The 21,789-nt window shown below is 42.0% G+C and overlaps 1 protein-coding gene across 1 annotated transcript in view; it reads right to left on the bottom strand.

Annotated features, from left to right (window-relative positions):
* The window catches only part of fars2 (phenylalanyl-tRNA synthetase 2, mitochondrial), a 166,355-nt gene that overhangs the window by 99,003 nt on the left and 45,563 nt on the right, over positions 1 to 21,789 (bottom strand). Inside the window, exons 4-9 of the mRNA XM_084048357.1 lie at positions 18,021 to 18,388; positions 14,744 to 14,830; positions 12,063 to 12,122; positions 11,725 to 11,893; positions 1,475 to 1,637; positions 1,195 to 1,326 (exon numbers count right to left, since the gene is read on the bottom strand). Of these exons, the coding sequence (XP_083904483.1) occupies positions 1,195 to 1,326; positions 1,475 to 1,637; positions 11,725 to 11,893; positions 12,063 to 12,122; positions 14,744 to 14,830; positions 18,021 to 18,370 (961 nt within the window). The 5' untranslated portion in view covers positions 18,371 to 18,388. The remainder of the gene's footprint in view (positions 1 to 1,194; positions 1,327 to 1,474; positions 1,638 to 11,724; positions 11,894 to 12,062; positions 12,123 to 14,743; positions 14,831 to 18,020; positions 18,389 to 21,789) is intronic.

The following is a 21,789-nucleotide window of genomic DNA, read 5'->3' as shown; positions in this document are numbered from 1 at the left end:
ACAATGTCCGCATGACTTCAGAAATACATATTTACGGGTGATTAAAGGAACGTGGACATTGATGTGCCTAATTGACAGGATTAGTGCGGCTGTACATGAGGCTATACTGTAGCAGGAGGTATATGTACGGTACAGGTGTGCACATGAGGTTGTACTGCAGTTTAGGCATTTAGCAGACGCTCTTAATCCAGAGCGACTTACAGTAAGCAAGGACACAAGATAATACATCATAATACATCATAATACATCAAAGGAAGGCCCAAGGATCCATCACGCCAGAAGGAAATGTTTGGATCGGGGCGGTTCACCGGATCTGGCACAGCACTCAGGTCCTGGACCTGGTGAGACGAAGGAGGAGCCCGGCCAGGAGACATCCCACAGAGCCTAGTCCCTCCACGTGCCAGAGCCTCCCGAGTCCCGGCAGAGTACTTCCAGAGAAGAAGACCGAGTGGCCCTGTCTTTCCCTATAGGACTGACCGTGGGTGCTACTGGGACGTAAGTCGGGGCTTGATCAACCCTGGCTGGGTCACCTGGGCGAGGGTGTATGTTGTATGTTGCGAGACCCGAACACCCTATGACCCCAGGCTACAACACTGATGATACGTCCCAGTTGCATCCATGTGATGTTTTTCTTTATATACGAATGCATAAAAATAGCAATCTAATAATAAAATAGCAATCTAATAATAAAGTAATACATAAGTAAACCAATAATCTAATAATGACTAATACATATGTAAACCAAGAACCTATCATCGGCCTGTACATTTAAACTATACACACTATAGGATGCCAGGTCAACAATGACCTGGCATCTGTCTACATAACATCTAAGCTATCTAAGTTACATTTTAGCCTTTGCATAATCCTGCAAGGTTGTCAAGGCTATAGGGCAAGTGATACAGTATATAAAGTTAGCCTTGTTCCCAGCCTTACTCATCTGCAAAGAGGAAAGCCTGGTCACGACCTAATGCAGAGAGTGTCTATAGGGGCGGGACCTTCTGTCGTACGTATTTCCCCCGGAAACAATCTTTTTCGACCAATCACAACACTCTTTTCATTCACGGATAATGTAAAGCAGATTTGTAAAGCGTCCACGTCATTTCCTTTGGTGGTACTTCCGTGTTTGTGTGTGTGTGTGTGTGTGTGTGTGTGTGTGTGTGTGTGTGTGTGTGTGTGTGTGTGTGTCCTGACCTGAGTTGACCACCTCCTGCTCCATCACGCCGCATCCCAACACCTCCAACCAGTCGCCTTGGAAACGCACCTCCATCTCAAAGGAGGGATGAGTGAAAGGAAAGTAGCACTCCACCCATCTGACCTCCACCTCTGATGGAGGATAGGAGAGAGATTTAGTCAATTAAACAATCTATAAATCACAACATAAAAATACAGGAGACCAACAGCCAGGCATGCAGACAGACAGACAGACAGACAGACAGACATGCAGACAGACAGACAGACAGACAGACAGTACCTGCTCCAAACAGGTGTGTGACCAGGTGTGTGACAGTTTTCTTCAGGTCGTACTCCACCAGTTTGACAGCCTCCAGTGTGTGAGCCTCCTGTTTGTGAGGGGTCCTGCGTCCCCCAGACTCAAACAACGACAGGTCCTCTCCATTCTCCACCTTAGAGAACAACTGCAACACAAAGGAGATTATGTCACTCTAACGTCAGTGGTTCTCAAACATTTTCATGTCACATTCCGAGTTATATATTAGATTTTGTTTTCTGCCTCTAAGCCAAATGAAGTGTAGTATACCTGTGAGGTGTGAGTGGGACCGAAATGTTGTGTATCCTAAGCAAAGAATTTATGCCGTCACACAAGTGTTAATCTGCAATGTTAGGTTAGAACTGGTGAATTACAGCAGTTGCACTCAATGCTACATGAATTCAGCACCATGGCCAGAGTCACAGCTAGTCTCAATGCTACATGAATTCAGCACCATGGCCAGAGTCACAGCTAGTCTCAATGCTACATGAATTCAGCACCATGGCCAGCACAACTAGTCTCAATGCTACATGAATTCAGCACCATGGCCAGCACAGCTAGTCACAATGCTACATGAATTCAGCACCATGGCCAGCACAGCTAGTCACAATGCTACATGAATTCAGCACCATGGCCAGAGTCACAGCTAGTCACAATGCTACATGAATTCAGCACCATGGCCAGAGTCGCAACTAGTCTCAATGCTACATGAATTCAGCACCATGGCCAGAGTCACAACTAGTCACAATGCTACATGAAGTCAGCACCATGGCCAGAGTCACAACTAGTCTCAATGCTACATGAATTCAGCACCATGGCCAGAGTCACAGCTAGTCACAATGCTACATGAATTCAGCACCATGGCCAGAGTCACAGCTAGTCACAATGCTACATGAATTCAGCACCATGGCCAGAGTCACAACTAGTCTCAATGCTACATGAATTCAGCACCATGGCCAGCACAGCTAGTCACAATGCTACATGAATTCAGCACCATGGCCAGCACAGCTAGTCACAATGCTACATGAATTCAGCACCATGGCCAGAGTCACAGCTAGTCACAATGCTACATGAATTCAGCACCATGGCCAGAGTCACAACTAGTCACAATGCCAGTTGCTTTTTTATCATGGTTTGTGATATGCAAATTCAGTATATTCTCAATTAATGCTTACTTCTACTACAACAGCAGATGAACTGTATATTTGGTTAAAGTCGTTAACTGATTTTGATACTATATTAACAGATTTAGCTGGGGACCCCCTGGAACCCCCCAAGGACCCCTGTGGGTTGTCAGAAACCCACATTGAGAACCATTGCTTTACATACCCAACAGGGTAAATCAACATGGATATACAACATATTAATAAAGTAAAACAGCATATTTCTGAAGCTGATGTGATTCCTGGATTATGGCTAAATCTACGTAAACAGTTCTAGAATAGTGGTCGCTTTAATGTGGGATGTTAACCCATAAATCCCAACAGTATTCTGAAAAAAACATATGTTTCTATATCAGTGGTGGTCAAAATTGTTCATGTCAAGGACCCCCAAACATATATGTATTTGGCCGCGGACCCCCATCTCAAAATATTTAGTTCCAGGGACCCCCAGAAGTAAAGATTAGCTAAGGAGGCAGGTGCCTTCGATTGATGGAGCCTGCCATCAAATCAGTCAGTAAAGTTTTAGAAATACCTAAGCAAATCAGTTACTGATTTCAGCACCATGGCCAGAGTCACAGCTAGTCACAATGCTACATGAATTCAGCACCATGGCCAGCACAGCTAGTCACAATGCTACATGAATTCAGCACCATGGCCAGAGTCACAGCTAGTCACAATGCTACATGAATTCAGCACCATGGCCAGAGTCACAACTAGTCTCAATGCTACATGAATTCAGCACCATGGCCAGAGTCACAGCTAGTCACAATGCTACATGAAGTCAGCACCATGGCCAGAGTCACAACTAGTCTCAATGCTACATGAATTCAGCACCATGGCCAGAGTCACAGCTAGTCACAATGCTACATGAATTCAGCACCATGGCCAGAGTCACAGCTAGTCACAATGCTACATGAATTCAGCACCATGGCCAGAGTCACAACTAGTCACAATGCTACATGAATTCAGCACCATGGCCAGCACAGCTAGTCACAATGCTACATGAATTCAGCACCATGGCCAGAGTCACAACTAGTCTCAATGCTACATGAAGTCAGCACCATGGCCAGAGTCACAACTAGTCACAATGCTACATGAAGTCAGCACCATGGCCAGAGTCACAACTAGTCTCAATGCTACATGAATTCAGCACCATGGCCAGAGTCACAGCTAGTCACAATGCTACATGAATTCAGCACCATGGCCAGAGTCACAACTAGTCTCAATGCTACATGAATTCAGCACCATGGCCAGAGTCACAACTAGTCACAATGCTACATGAATTCAGCACCATGGCCAGAGTCACAGCTAGTCACAATGCTACATGAAGTCAGCACCATGGCCAGAGTCAAAACTAGTCACACTGCTACATGAATTCAGCACCATGGCCAGAGTCACAGCTAGTCTCAATGCTACATGAATTCAGCACCATGGCCAGAGTCACAGCTAGTCACAATGCTACATGAATTCAGCACCATGGCCAGAGTCACAGCTAGTCTCAATGCTACATGAATTCAGCACCATGGCCAGAGTCACAGCTAGTCTCAATGCTACATGAATTCAGCACCATGGCCAGAGTCACAGCTAGTCTCAATGCTACATGAATTCAGCACCATGGCCAGAGTCACAGCTAGTCTCAATGCTACATGAATTCAGCACCATGGCCAGAGTCACAACTAGTCACAATGCCAGTTGCTTTTTTATCATGGTTTGTGATATGCAAATTCAGTATATTCTCAATTAATGCTTACTTCTACTACAACAGCAGATGAACTGTATATTTGGTTAAAGTCGTTAACTGATTTTGATACTATATTAACAGATTTAGCTGGGGACCCCCTGGAACCCCCCAAGGACCCCTGTGGGTTGTCAGAAACCCACATTGAGAACCATTGCTTTACATACCCAACAGGGTAAATCAACATGGATATACAACATATTAATAAAGTAAAACAGCATATTTCTGAAGCTGATGTGATTCCTGGATTATGGCTAAATCTACGTAAACAGTTCTAGAATAGTGGTAGCTTTAATGTGGGATATTAACCCATAAATCCCAACAGTATTCTGAAAAAAACATATGTTTCTATATCAGTGGTGGTCAAAATTGTTCATGTCAAGGACCCCCAAACATATATGTATTTGGCCGCGGACCCCCATCTCAAAATATTTAGTTCCAGGGACCCCCAGAAGTAAAGATTAGCTAAGGAGGCAGGTGCCTTCGATTGATGGAGTCTGCCATCAAATCAGTGAGTAAAGTTTTAGAAATACCTAAGCAAATCAGTTACTGATTTCAGCACCATGGCCAGAGTCACAGCTAGTCTCAATGCTACATGAATTCAGCACCATGGCCAGCACAACTAGTCTCAATGCTACATGAATTCAGCACCATGGCCAGCACAGCTAGTCACAATGCTACATGAATTCAGCACCATGGCCAGCACAGCTAGTCACAATGCTACATGAATTCAGCACCATGGCCAGAGTCACAGCTAGTCACAATGCTACATGAATTCAGCACCATGGCCAGAGTCACAACTAGTCTCAATGCTACATGAATTCAGCACCATGGCCAGAGTCACAGCTAGTCACAATGCTACATGAAGTCAGCACCATGGCCAGAGTCACAACTAGTCTCAATGCTACATGAATTCAGCACCATGGCCAGAGTCACAGCTAGTCACAATGCTACATGAATTCAGCACCATGGCCAGAGTCACAGCTAGTCACAATGCTACATGAATTCAGCACCATGGCCAGAGTCACAACTAGTCACAATGCTACATGAATTCAGCACCATGGCCAGCACAGCTAGTCACAATGCTACATGAATTCAGCACCATGGCCAGAGTCACAACTAGTCTCAATGCTACATGAAGTCAGCACCATGGCCAGAGTCACAACTAGTCACAATGCTACATGAAGTCAGCACCATGGCCAGAGTCACAACTAGTCTCAATGCTACATGAATTCAGCACCATGGCCAGAGTCACAGCTAGTCACAATGCTACATGAATTCAGCACCATGGCCAGAGTCACAACTAGTCTCAATGCTACATGAATTCAGCACCATGGCCAGAGTCACAGCTAGTCACAATGCTACATGAATTCAGCACCATGGCCAGAGTCACAGCTAGTCACAATGCTACATGAATTCAGCACCATGGCCAGAGTCACAACTAGTCACAATGCTACATGAATTCAGCACCATGGCCAGCACAGCTAGTCACAATGCTACATGAATTCAGCACCATGGCCAGAGTCACAACTAGTCTCAATGCTACATGAAGTCAGCACCATGGCCAGAGTCACAACTAGTCACAATGCTACATGAAGTCAGCACCATGGCCAGAGTCACAACTAGTCTCAATGCTACATGAATTCAGCACCATGGCCAGAGTCACAGCTAGTCACAATGCTACATGAATTCAGCACCATGGCCAGAGTCACAACTAGTCTCAATGCTACATGAATTCAGCACCATGGCCAGAGTCACAACTAGTCACAATGCTACATGAATTCAGCACCATGGCCAGAGTCACAGCTAGTCACAATGCTACATGAAGTCAGCACCATGGCCAGAGTCACAACTAGTCACACTGCTACATGAATTCAGCACCATGGCCAGAGTCACAGCTAGTCACAATGCTACATGAAGTCAGCACCATGGCCAGAGTCACAACTAGTCACACTGCTACATGAATTCAGCACCATGGCCAGAGTCACAGCTAGTCTCAATGCTACATGAATTCAGCACCATGGCCAGAGTCACAGCTAGTCACAATGCTACATGAATTCAGCACCATGGCCAGAGTCACAGCTAGTCTCAATGCTACATGAATTCAGCACCATGGCCAGAGTCACAGCTAGTCTCAATGCTACATGAATTCAGCACCATGGCCAGAGTCACAGCTAGTCTCAATGCTACATGAATTCAGCACCATGGCCAGAGTCACAGCTAGTCTCAATGCTACATGAATTCAGCACCATGGCCAGAGTCACAACTAGTCACAATGCCAGTTGCTTTTTTATCATGGTTTGTGATATGCAAATTCAGTATATTCTCAATTAATGCTTACTTCTACTACAACAGCAGATGAACTGTATATTTGGTTAAAGTCGTTAACTGATTTTGATACTATATTAACAGATTTAGCTGGGGACCCCCTGGAACCCCCCAAAGACCCCTGTGGGTTGTCAGAAACCCACATTGAGAACCATTGCTTTACATACCCAACAGGGTAAATCAACATGGATATACAACATATTAATAAAGTAAAACAGCATATTTCTGAAGCTGATGTGATTCCTGGATTATGGCTAAATCTACGTAAACAGTTCTAGAATAGTGGTCGCTTTAATGTGGGATATTAACCCATAAATCCCAACAGTATTCTGAAAAAAACATATGTTTCTATATCAGTGGTGGTCAAAATTGTTCATGTCAAGGACCCCCAAACATATATGTATTTGGCCGCGGACCCCCATCTCAAAATATTTAGTTCCAGGGACCCCCAGAAGTAAAGATTAGCTAAGGAGGCAGGTGCCTTCGATTGATGGAGTCTGCCATCAAATCAGTCAGTAAAGTTTTAGAAATACCTAAGCAAATCAGTTACTTAAAGGTGCACTCCACCAAAATAAATCCTGTTTTTGTGTGGTTGATGTGTTTTTGAAACTTAACCATAAAAATCATGGTGGCTTTCAGATGTTCAATTCCTGATCTGATACAGGGCGGACGTTGGAAGTGCCTTGTTTTGTTGGTGGTATATTTGGAGTGCATTCTCTTGCATTACCCTATGACATGAAATACTAAACGAGGACAAAGATAGATCAACGAAAAAAAGGTAATGAAAAGCTACTTTAGGTGCGTTTGCGAGAGGAAGACAAATACTTGACATGAACATTTATTATCAGAGATTGATTAGATTACTGAGGATTTAAACCACTCGTTGGATGCGTGAACCTCCGTCTTCAAGCTTCATATATGTCTGCTTAGTTATTCCAAGCGTCTTAATAAATGTAAAAGTCCCCCCACCCCAACCCCCATCAACACAAAGAAAAAACAAGGTCCGATAGACTGTGAAACTAACAGAGTTGCAGCCGTAGGTAATACATCTTGTAAATGAATCAAACCGCTGCTTAAATTGTCTTCCGCGTGTAACTCAGTATGCACCAGGGACGGGGATGAAACAAGCTCTCCAACCATGCAAAGCAGTCCACTATCCAGGCCAATCTTTCAAAGTGTTTTTTTCCTTTGCACCGCAAGGCCTTCTCCGGGTCATCGAAACCAGTGTTCGAAAGTACATTTACTCAAGTACTGTACCTAAGTAAATTGTTACGGTACTTTTACTTTACTTCAGTATTTAAATGATTCATTGTTTTATAATTTTTCTCCACTATAATTATTTGACATATTTAGTTACTAGTTACTTTGCAGATATAGATTATTATTAGAAAACACATATTAACCTAGTAAGCCATATGTTATACTTTGGCTATTCGAAAAAAGCATCTCTCCACAGTACCTGTTCCGATCACAATGTGACACGATGTGAGCTTGTAGATTTATTTTTGAAAAAAGTTTGACAAATGTATAGAAAGCAAGAATATAGTACTTTTAGTTTGGTACTGTCAATATATTCTAATGTCCAACATTTTTAACACAGGCCTTTTAATTGAGTGTTTTTATAGTACTAGATTTTCAGTCCTATATTTTAATGATCTGTCTTATAGAGTTATATCTTACATCATACACGATCATTTGTCTCACTTTCAGAGCGATTTTATGGGCGATAGAAACATTGACAGCCAATATAAATCCATCAGAAGGACATCTGGAACACAATCGTTCACTCAACCTCGGAAAGTTGTATTAAAAACGATATAATATACGAGACGATTAGGAATGGCTAACGCTAGCTGCAGGCTAGCTGTCATTACTCCGGTAGCCTACTACAACTGTATCACCTCCTTAAAACCTATTGAACCCTAAAAACTGGACCTGAGTTTGCTCTGTACTTTGACAGCTTTTTCAGTCTACACCAAATCTCTTTGCCAAAAAATCACCATCTAGTTCAGTGGTTCTCAACCAGTGGTCCGGGGACCACCAGTGGTCCTTGAGGGGGTTCCAGGGGGTCCCAGCCAAATTAATAGTTAGAAACCAAATTGACCCTTATGTGTCTGTAACTCTGAGAGTGTACAAATGGAACCAAATGGACCCTAACGGGTCCATTTGGTTCCATTTGTACACTCTCAGAGTTAAATGAACACTAATGATGATGATACAGTGTAGATTAAGACCCCCAAGATATCAAAATGGTTGAGTCCCTGGCATATCTTTTCAAATGGGGGTCCGTGGGCTAATATGTGTCAATTTGGGGGTCCTTGATGCGAAAAAGGTTGAAAACCCCTGATCTAGTTCACAATGTGTCGCATTCCGACGAGTGAGTTTGTAGAGTGTTTGGCTAATGTTCCACCCAGAATATGGAAGCTGGGGTTCAAGTGGTTTATAATCAGTCAGATTATCCATATATCTTATTGCAAGCATCAAGATCTGAGATCGGAGGTCTGACTCCCTCTCTCCATCTCCTGCTCTGTCTCCCTCCCCTGTTAAACAACATGTTTAAATCTGCACACAATGTTTAATCGCCTGGTAGAGACACTATTACAAGATATGATCAAGTCACACATGGCCCCTGGTGTGACTATTCTCATGCCAGGCCCCTGAACAGTGTTTGCGCCTTGCGGGTCTGGATGTTGTGCTTGTGACGTCCACTGTTCTCCATCCACCATCCACCCATTAAGATAGGATGGTATTACTTTACGTAAGTAATAATAAATCTGAGTACTTCTTCCACCACTGATGGAAACAGTGTTTAAAAATCACACCTGTGTGAAGGTAGCGGCGCCTTTGATATATTTTGTCAAAGATATGTGTTTCTACTAGAGAAACAATATTAAATCTCTGTAAATTTATTTCAAGGCTTCCAGTGGCACTAAATAGTGCCATTGGAAGCGAATCACCAAATGCATTCCAAGGTAAGTGGCAAAAACTGATCTGTCATAGCTGATAGAGTGGGTACCTAAAAAATAAACTTTGTGTGTGCGTGTGTATAAATGTGGTACCAGAAAGATATGTATGTGTTATGAAATAATCTATACAATTTATAAGCCGTACCCAGAGTGTTTATGTTCCGGACTTTTACAGTTTATATAAACCATCTAATTTTGTATTCATGATATAAGATTGATGTCAGGAATAGTTCCCTTGCCTGACCAATCAGAACGTTGACGGGCCTGACCAATCAGAACGTTGACGGAAAAGCCAGGTATAGAGCAGGACCATCGCCGTTAAAAATACATACAAAAAAAGAAGGGGGAAAAGCATGAGAAAATAAAAATATATACAAAAAAAAACATGAGAAAATAAAAACATATACAAAAAAAAACATGAGGAAATAAAAAATAAACCTTGACATCATAGTGATGTCATGAATAGTCCCCTTGCCTGACAAATCAGAACCTTGACGGGCCTGACCAATCAGAACCTTGACGGGCCTGACCAATCAGAACCTTGACGGGCCTGACCAATCAGAACGTTGACGGACCTGACCAATCAGAACCTTGGCGAGCCTGACCAATCAGAACGTTGACGGACCTGACCAATCAGAACCTTGGCGAGCCTGACCAATCAGAACGTTGACGCAAAAGCCAGGTATAGAGGGCTAATATCCGCTCTATACCTAAAGGTATAGAGCGGCTAGCGCCGCTAAAAATAAATTAAAGTAAAGCAGGGCACAGCAGGGTATCCGATACCTATATGGGATCTTAGTGGACAGAAAGTACACAACAGAAAGGAGACTTTGAAAACATCCTGGACGGAAGTTTATTTCATGTCCCTTCCCAGGGTACACACCTCTGAATTCTCTGGCCAGCTTTCTGAGAGTACCTTTTTAGCAGAAAATAGATTTTGTGCAAGCTTGTAGCTCTGCTATTTTTGCCAAAATGTTCCTCCCAGAATAAAGGCACTAGGGTTCATTGAGGGTTGTTTAATAACAGAATATAATAACAATATTTTCATTCATATTATGAAAATAGCTCAGAGCCGACTGCATCTCCTCTCATACTGTACCTTTGGACTATATAACACAGTTGCATGCAAATGCATCACTGTGCAACTATTCTATTTAACCACAGGGCAATATCAATAGCCTTTTGTTGGCAGTGTAGCTAAGTGTAAATCCCTCGTCTATACATATAAACAATCCACTTTTTTTCCACATTCTTGCTCTGCATTGCTATTATATTTACACTCCAATAAATTGTCTTTTGTTCAAATGGCAGTGAAGCCAAATGTAACCAGGTGTGAAAAGGTCTCTACTAAGACTTTAATATATTATAATAAAAATGTCCTTTCTTTCACAACAACACAAGGAACAAGCAGTTAGGAATGCTTACAAATGCTACTGAGAAATAAACAGCCCATCTGTCCAGGTTCATTTCAAAACGCACGCACGCATGCACGCGCGCACACGCACACACTCACACAGTGGTGGAAAAAGTACTCAAATCTTTTACTTAAGTAAAAGTATCAATATTGCAATGTAGAAGTACTCTGTTACAAGTAATTGTCCAGAATTAAAAATGTACTTGAGTAAAAGTACAAACGTATTGGTATCAAAATGTACTTACAGTACCAAAAGTAAAAGTACTAAAATGTTTGAAAATAGCAGATCTACAAGCTCACGACGTGTCGCGCTGCGACGCGTTGTGAGCTTGTAGATCGGCTATTTTCAAATAGCCTAGATATAAAATAGGGCTAAAGTGGTTAGTGTATGTTTTATAGTGTCATAATGTATATCTGCAAAGTAACTAGTAACTAAAATGTTCAAATAATTGTAGTAGAGTAAAAGTATAATATTTGCCTCTGAGATGTAGTGGAGTAGGAAGTAAAAGTATAGGCAATTGGAAATACTCCAGTAAACTAAAAGTGCCTAAAATTGTACTTAAGTAGAGTACTTGAGTAAAGGTACTTAATTACTTTACACAACTGCACGACACGCACACACGCACCTCGTGGTTGGAGAACAGTCGGACTCCTTCCATCTGGTGGAACACGGGGTAGTGACTGCCATCGATCTCGTCCCGCCTGTAGACGTCTCCGGCCATTAGGAACGCATCCAGCCCCGACCTCACCAGCTCCCTCTGGTGGGCCGACGTGTGAGCGCGCAGCATCGTGGATCTGGAGCAAGAAGAACAACGGACAGGAAAAAAACAACAACAATAACACAGGAGTTTTAGGAGAAGAAGAAGGGCAGAAAGATATATTATATTATCGTCGCTGTCAGGCAAAAACCTTGTATCTGCATATTTAATCTGTGTTTGTATAATAACAATAATAATGCATTTACCTGTTGATATAATAATTGTCTCCTCGGTTCCGACTGGGGTGATCGGGCGGGATCAGCAAACTGTGAATCAAATTAGACCATAGAAATAAAGTATCAAAAGGAACACGATAAAACTGCATGATCTGACTTTTACTCCACTGCATTAAAGGTAGGGTAAGTGATATTTTTGGGTTAAAACAAAAAGTATTTTGTTAAAAGGTTAAAGCACTATATTCTGATAGTAATTATTGCTATAGAGTGTTTGTTCAGTAACAGATGTCTCCATGTCTCTCCAGCTCTTTAATAAACAGAAAATACATTTTCCGGTAGGTGTCAAAATCTCAGCCAATCAGGAGAAAGTACACATTTTTAAGCTTCATTGTTATAGTGTTCCAGTTCCAATTTTGTCTGCTCATTTCTTAGTGTCATCACTTCCAATTTCACTTGTTTAATCTATATCCTGATTGAGTTCTCTATCCTGATTGGATAAAATTGGAAATTAAACTGGGAAACTGAAACGAAAATGCATTTTCTGTTTTACAAAGAGCTGGAGAGACAAGGAGACTCCTTTTACTGAACAAACACTCTATAGCAATGAGTACTATCAGAATATAGAGCTATTTAACACTTATTTTAACCAAAGAAAATCACTTACCCTACCTTTAACACTGGACACCTCCTTACTCAAATGTATATATGAATACAATCTTAAGTATCATCATCATGCTATTGGATTATCCGGATGTTGACATCTTTATAGATAACAACACATTATGTAAAATCACATACATTGTCACTCCATTATCAAAAGGATAAAAAAAAAAAGCCACCGGCTTATTTCTATTGCGGTCCTTTCATATGTACAGTATGTGCAAATTATGTTGTGTTGTGTGATATGATGTGCATGTGTGTAATTGCACTGAAGTCCACTCACCCAAAGGTGTCTAAAGTGTCCTATAGTGCATGTGCATGTCAGTCCAAGCACCCATACAGTAGGTGCAGGAAAATGTCCTTGTGGGAAAAGTGTGTGTGTGTGTGTGTGTGTGTGTTTGTCAGAGGAGTAGTGGAGGCAGGCTGGCATGGGGAAACTGTTTTTCTGTTTGTATGAATGAAAGAGTTCAGTTTTATATTTTATGTTTGAGCACTTACCTCATAATGGCACACAGCCTTGTCTTATGTATAGCAAGATGCAATCATAGAAAATAAATCTTTCTTTCATCAGCCTTCGGTTGAGAGTCAGAATGGAACCCGGCATTGAGTGATTGAATTAACCCATTAAAACCGGGAACGCATCTGTGGCATTTTAAGATTTATTTGGCTTTTTTTTTTTTTTATCGAGGAAAATGTGTGCAAATCTTTGAATAAATATAGTGTTACCTACATATCTAAAACATATCTAAAATGTTTTCTAAATTCTAACAGTATTTTGCTATATCAGTGGTGCTCCAACTTTTCCATGTCAAGGACCACCCAAAATGGACCCCGATCTCAAAATATGTTGTTCCAGGGACCCCCAGAAGCACAGATCGGAGTTAAAAATGTTCGCTTCAAAACATATATATATTCAAAGATTTGCACGCATTTTCCAAAAATAGCAGATCTAGAAGCTCATGAGCTTGCTATTTTTGAATAGCCAAATAAATCTTAAAATGACACAGATGCGTTCCCGGTCTAAATGGATTAAACACATGACTGTGTAAAAGGTACAAGTGGATGGAGAGAGGGAACATTCTCTCTTTCATATGAAGGACGAAGGACAAACATGGAGAGACAAGTGGAGCCTCTTCATGGAGAATGTTCTCTTTGAATGTGTGAGCTCCACTCAAACTCTAACATGCTGTGGCAACAAAGAGATGTGAAGGACAGTCTGCAGTAAAAACTCATCTGTTGTGTTATTGATGTTCATGTACCAAAGTGAGATTGTGTGTGTGTGTGTGTGTGTGTGTGTGTGTGTGTGTGTGTGTGTGTGTGTGTGTGTGTGTGTGTGTGTGTGTGTGTGTGTGTGTGCGTGCGTGCGTGCGTGCGTGCGTGCGTGCGTGCGTGCGTGCGTGCGTGCGTGCGTGCGTGTGTGCGTGTACAAATCAGTTAATAAAGCAGGGGGGGGGGCATGCAATTTTCAGGATTTTTTCAGAAACATTTGCATTTACATTCGCGCAGCGACGTGTTGTGAGCTTGTAGATCGGCTATTTTCAGCAGGCAACTAAGTGTAAAATCAGCCATTAGGACGGCATCAAGGCCCCGCCAAAATACATATTTGTCGACAAGATCAACTGTAGATTTAGTCAACTAAAGCTAGACTAAAACTGCAACTTTAAATATGACAAAAATATTACTAAAACTATATATATCTTTTTTTAAAGACTATGATTAAACTATATCAAAATGTGCTGTCAAAATTAACACTGATACCGATATTGCAATACAAGTTTCCAGTAGGGTTTACCTTACACCTGTTATATAGTACCTGTGAATCTGGGTGCAGATGCAGACTTCTAATAAACAGTGCATTCTTATTACCTGATGTTTATCAGGCCTACTGATGCACACATTAGTTCAAACAACTTAAAATGTAGTATTTGTATTTAACATTTTTACAACGTGTAAAAGTTGTAAAAATGAAAAATATTTTCATATCGGTTTGATACCGATATTGCATTATTAAGTACAAAATGTTAGTACTTCTTCCATCACTGCCTACTTACCTGTCAAAGTTCTGCTCCACAGTGACCACAGGACTCAGGTTGTCATACACAGAGAACAGAGGGTTTCCACGCTTAGCGGTGTAGGAACTAGAGGAGATAAAAAAAATACACAAAATGTTGGGAGGTCCATTTAGGTACAGTACGCGACTGTGTCCAGTGTTGGGCTTTGTTGCACGCAGACCACCCATCTGACCATTTAACACGGCAGCCCGTTCAGATGGGAGGAACGCTTCTTAACCGGGCCCGATCCAGAAAAAGGGTTGATCAAGTACAAATACATTTACAACACAGTATGTCGCGATGCGACACATTATGAGCTTGTAATTATAAATGTGCTATTTTCACTACTTCTTAACTCATTCAGTGCCAATGACATTAAAAAAATATTGCGAACTGTGCCAGCAATTATTCCATTTTCTTATACCTTTTTCAAGTAGTCACAGAATATTTATCTCCAGTATAATCGATCCCCTGATGGGTGCTAATCACTGAGGGGTTGCACTGTGTGGTTTCACAAATGTCAACGAGGTCATTGGACCTTGTTGACATTAATTGTCTGCCTTTTGAAAATAACATAATAACATTGAGGAATACATAGTAAAAAAAAGTGCTCAGGAGCCGAGATACAGCCTTTTTCAGTAATAAGTTAAACAAGAAGTGAATGGAGCAGCAAATCTTCAAATGATGATATATTGGGTTCTGAACGTTTTTTCCATTTTTTTTCAAAAACACGTCAAACATGTCATTGGCATGTTGCGCCATTGCGGTAAAACATGTGAAACACGTCAATGGCACTCAATGAGTTGTTGAAAACCTTTTTAATATATATATATATTTTTTTTTTTCATAACAACATTTCTATAAAAATGCTTTTGAAAAATGTTTGAAAATTTGGGCGGGGGGGTGTCTTTTGAAATAATAATAAAAAATGGAAAAAAAGGGATATTTAAGCCTAATGCATTACTCCACTAAAAGAGCCAGACTACAATATGACGTCATTCAGGTGGGTGGGACACGAGCAAAATTTGTCTGCCTTCGAGATGTTGTAACTACCCGAACTCAGTTTGGCTGTTTCGCATTGTTTCCTCATTCATTCAGCTCAGCTTTTAAGTTCATCCTGCCAGCACCAGCAAGTGTAAAAGCAGCGGTAGTTTGGAAGAGACACGAGCCAACTTCCAGGAGGAACAAACACCTCTGAAATCTCCATCTTGTGACCATTCATAACAAAGCCTCAGCCACATCACTGGAAAGGGAAAACCTCCATCACATATTCCCCACTGCGCGTCACGGTCACGATATCCAGGTATTAACACATTGCCTGCCTAAGACGTATATATACGTCATTTAGAAATCAGCTGTTGCCTGCCAATGACGTATATATACGTCTTTGGAAAAAAGGAAAAAAAAAAAATTTTTTTTTTTTTTTTGCATTTTTTTATAATTTCAACCCTTGTCGAATTATGAACAGATTAGGAGCTAAAAATGTTCGAAGATTTACTGCTCCATTCACTTCAATGTTAAAATTCAAACGGACAAACAATTCACTTTGTTTTTTGGTTTAAAACTACTGCTTTTGAGCTATATTGAAACATCAACCAAACATGTCAACGAGGTCAAAATGACCTCGTTGACATTTGTGAAACCACACCTGAATCTCATCTGTGATTAGAAACCATCTGGGGATCAATCATACTGGAGGAAAAAAATCTGTGGCTACGCGAACAGGTACCAAAAACATGGCAAAACCCTGGCAGGCAACAGCTAAAAATCTGAAAAAACTCTGGCAGGCAATGTGTTAATATAACCATCTGTTCCACTTCCAGCAGTGCTGCTGGCTGAAGCGCAGCCTGCTTCAGCGGGTCTACACTCACTCGCTACCGGCACCAACAGCGCAAGCCGTGAGCGCGAGCCACAGAAGTATGAAATTACATTTGTCAGAACAGGGTTTTTTTGTTTTTTTTTGGTTCGGGGAGCCCAGAGCCATATAAGGAGAGTTGCGTCACCTCCGCTCACTCATTGGGCCAGTCTTCTACAGAGCCTTCTATTGGCGAATAGTGACAAAGCCCTGAACCGGAAGTTTACGGAATGCACTGGATGTCTATGAGTGTTTGACACTATTTAGAGTTTACATGACCGGCGCTGTTTTCTGCCCCCGAGGTGACGCAACTCTCTAATACAAGGCTCTGCGGGAGCCGGACTGAACCGACCTCAAGTCGGCTGTTCTACTGGAGTAAAGATACAGCTATCTTTACTCACAAGGTCACCACCAAAAAAGAATCAGGTCCTGACCCGGTGTTTGGGAAACACTGATCTATCGGATATTAATAATATCCAATAGATATTATATATCTATATACTTGTAGCGTCAAACAGTTAGCAGTTTCCCCTTGATACAGTACAGCTGCCGTTACCTTTATTTCCCCACAGACCACCACAATGTGACTACACAGTACAAACACACTGTTTAGACCTTTTATTTTCATCTGACAATGGAAAGTCTGCTACCATTTATATACAGTACACTGTCTGTTTTATTAATGAGACAGACGGTAGGAAAGCTGAGAGGGAAACAGTGTAGGAGAGACAGATAGTGGGAAAGCTGAGAGGGAGACAGTGTAAGAGAGACAGACACTAGGACAGCTGAGAAGGAGGAGAGACAGACAGTAGGAAAGCTGAGAGGGAGGAGAGACAGACAGAAGGTAAGCTGAGAGGGAGACAGTGTAGGAGAGACAGACAGAAGGTAAGCTGAGAGGGAGACAGTGTAGGAGAGACAGACAGAAGGTAAGCTGAGAGGGAGACAGTGTAGGAGAGACAGACAGTAGGAAAGCTGAGAGGGAGACAGTGTAGGAGAGACAGACAGTAGGAAAGCTGAGAGACAGACAGTGTAGGAGAGACAGACAGTAGGAAAGCTGAGAGACAGACAGTGTAGGATAGACAGACAGTAGGAAAGCTGAGAGACAGACAGTAGGAAAGCTGAGAGACAGACAGTGTAGGAGAGACAGACAGTAGGAAAGCTGAGAGGGAGACAGTGTAGGAGAGACAGACAGTAGGAAAGCTGAGAGACAGACAGTGTAGGAGAGACAGACAGTAGGAAAGCTGAGAGGGAGACAGTGTAGGAGAGACAGACAGTAGGAAAGCTGAGAGGGAGACAGTGTAGGAGAGACAGACAGTAGGAAAGCTGAGAGGGAGACAGTGTAGGAGAGACAGACAGTAGGTTGGCTATTTTCACAATTTAAAATGTTTTTTAAATAATAATAAAAAAGGAAGGTGTGTATACCTGTAGAAGTGAGCTTTGATTCGCTCCTTGATCAGCCAGAGGGGATGATGTGATTGGTTGTGGAGGTTCTGCCCCACCATGGCCAGGATCTTCTCCGTCACATTGGTGAAATCGTCGCGAGGGTAGGCGTGGCCTAACACCGTCACCGTCTCCTGGCCAATCACAGGCCGAGAGGAGGGGCCAGAGTCTGTGCTCTGCAGGCGACGACACGAGAGGAGGACGTGCTTGCACGTCCTCGCTGTTCTGCCATTGGCTGAGAGGGTTGATGATGAGCAGCCGTGCGGCCAATGGCGGGGCAGGGATTCTAGGAAGGGGAGGAGCAAACGGGAGGTCCTGCAGTGGATCCGCATGGGGATTGGTCCACGGACCTGGGGAGAGAGAGGGAGACAAAAGCAAAAAGAACGAGTGGATTAGAATATAAGTTAAAGAGACAAAAAGTATATTGCTGCTTTTGGGTGGAAACAACAAAAACGTTCGTTTTTTTATGGTTATTTCTTTTTAATTAAAGTAGCGAAAATAGCAGATCTATAAGCTCACAATGTGTCACATTGCGACACGTGCCATGTGTTGATGTGGCCTTACCTCTAAAAAGGACAAAAGTCCAGGCCTGGCTGCAAGTATCGAATATTTTCTTAGCGATTATTTGATTAACCAATTACCGTAAGCCTTATGGTAGACTTTGTCGCACAACTGTGTCAAACAAAAATGGTGAAAATAGCTGATCTACAAGCTAAAGTAATCGATTAAAGCCATTGGCTTTATTAACTGTAGCTACCCTGAAGTGTATTAGAATAAAGAAAACATCTGAAGAAATCTGAATAGCAGAGAACATATGAAAAACAGAATAGACTGAATTATTCGATTCCTATTTTGGACAGTTCTAGACCGCCTATTACCGATGTTTTGACCCATATATTGTTTTAAAAAGATGCCTCCGGCCTTGTTGAGCGTCTATAGGAACACAATTGGCCCGTGTTTGGGAGAGGGAAGTCGGGCACATATATACACATGTGGACAAAACAAGTGGTGGTTTTGTCCACGTGTACTTGAGTACACATACTCAAGTACAGTACTATTTGTGGTGTTTTTTAATGTATTTACTGGAGTATTTCCAAATTCAAATACTTTTACTTCTACTCCACTACATTTCAGAGGCAAATAGTGTACTTTTACACCAGTAAAATTATTTGAAAACGTAAGTTACTCTAGTTAAGTTAATTTGAAGACTTAAATTATTACTCTTTGAAAATAGACGATCTACAAGGTTGCAATGTTGTTTTTTTTTATACATTTGAGATTGTTCTCCTCCCGTTTTTCCCAGTGCCCGGATCTTACTTTCTTTTATTTACTATCTACTTTCCCTTTGATCCAGAACACTACTAACACTATCTGCCTATACCTCTGATCTCCGCTGAGAGCCTGCTTTTATCATTTCTTTCAACTCCGGTTTATTGTAAAATCAACAAGTTTACACCAGGACATAAAAGAGTTGGTGAAATTATTGTGTGAACATATTGAGCTAAAACTGAGGTAAACTGAGCTAAAACTGATTTTGCTGTGAGCACACGCACGTGCAAATCGCTTGCGCACACACGCGTGCGCACATGCACGCACACACACACAGAGCACCTGGGAGCCAGAATATCTAGTGGCCTGGTTTGGCCTGGAGTGATTCTGCACACAGTTCAACAAATCATTTCAGCCCCAACACACACACACACACACACACACACACACACACACACACACACACACACACACACACACACACACACACACACACACACACACACACACACACACACACACACACACACACACACACACACACACACACACACACACACACACACACACACCCACACACCCACAGAATGTGAACTGTAAGACAGTGAGACTCAGCTATTTATCGAAGGTTAGCTGAGGTGAAACATACTGTAGTGCAGTTTAACACACACACACACACACACACACACACACACACAATAAACAAAGTACCCAAAAGTACGAGGGTGGAGCACACGGTCATAAAAGAGATGCAAATTAAAGTGCTGTACAGAAAACAAACAAATACACACTCGGTAAACAGAGGTTTATTACTGTGTGTACACCAGAACACAAACTCTCCATCTCTCTCTCTCTCATACTGTACATGTCTAGCAGACTGAAGACAGAGAGGGAGAAAATGTTAATATCAGAAGGAGGAGAAGACAGGAGAGGAAAAATGTTAATCCATTAAGACCGGGAAAGCATCTGTGTCATTTTTTGGGCTTTATTTGGCTATTCGAAAATAGCAGATCTACAAGCTCATAGATCTGCTATGTTTTTGAAAAATTGTTTAGTTAGTTTTAAAGTGATTTTTTTTTTTACTCCGATCTGTGCTTCTGGGGGGTCCCTAGAACAACATATTTTGAGATGGGGGTCCGCGGCCAAATACATACAAATTCTGTGGGTCCTTGAAATGGAAAAGTTAGAGCACCACTGATATAGCAACATATAGTAGAAAATATTTTTAAATTATGTATTTGGCAGCAGACCCCCCATCTCAAAATGTTTTGTCCCAGGGAACCCCCAGAAGCAAATATTTTAGTTGCAAATGTTCGCTTACATTTATATTCAAAGATTTGCACAAATATTCACAACTGTAAAAAAATAATTGCCAAATGAATAAAAAAATGACAGATGATTTCCCAGTCTTAAAGGGTTAATATTAGAAGGAGGAGAAGACAAGAGAGAAGAGGAGAGGGGCAGGCCCTCTATCATTTCCCCTCAAATATTTGTCCTTCCCCCTGACACACACACACACACACACACACACACACACACACACACACACACACACACACACACACACACACACACACACACACTGTATTACTATACTTGCGAGGACATCAAAATTAAATGACAGCATCGAAAATAGCCAAAAGAAATCTCTAAACGGTAGCCTGGAAATAGCAGATCTACAAGCTCGTAGATCGGCTATTGTCCGTTGTGTGACCTTAACCTGAATCTCTAAAAAAGTAATTTTAACCACAAAACAACCATTTCTCTTGTGAGGAGGACGACCAGGAAAATGGTTCCTCACAATGTCTATTTCTCAAATGATGCTGTACTTGTGGGGACATTAAGGTCCTTACAAGTGTAGTATTGCAAGCACACACACACACACACACACACACACACACACACACACACACACACACACACACACACACACACACACACACACACACACACACACACACACACACACACACACACACACACACACACACACACACACACACACACACACACACACAGCGAGGAGTGTCCCCGGCTCAGACAAAGGGGTGTTGCATTGCAGTGGCAATGCAGCAAAATGGATTATTGTTCCTAAATCCATAAAGCTTCACCTTCCAGCAGGTACACCGCTTTACTGCTACAGCAAAGTCACACACACACACACACACACACACACACACACACACACACACACACACACACACACACACACACACACACACACACACACACACACACACACACACACACACACCCCCACCCTTTAAGACACATACACACGCGCGCGCGCTCGTACACATACACACACACACACACACACCCACGCACACCACACGCACACCACACGCACACAAGATACGACACCTCAGAGGTTCTGTGTAGATCCAGTGGTTCTCAACCTGTGGGCTGGGGGCCCACTGGTGGGCCATGAGGATATTGCAAGTGGACCCCCCCAAATAAATCAGCAAACAAACTTCACATT

The sequence above is a fragment of the Gymnoscopelus microlampas genome (genome assembly GCF_963454915.1).
Source record: "Gymnoscopelus microlampas genome assembly, chromosome: 22".
Classification (NCBI taxonomy): Eukaryota; Metazoa; Chordata; class Actinopteri; order Myctophiformes; family Myctophidae; genus Gymnoscopelus; species Gymnoscopelus microlampas.
Note: the sequence above shows the minus strand (reverse complement) of the source record. Positions and strands in the feature narration are given on the sequence as shown.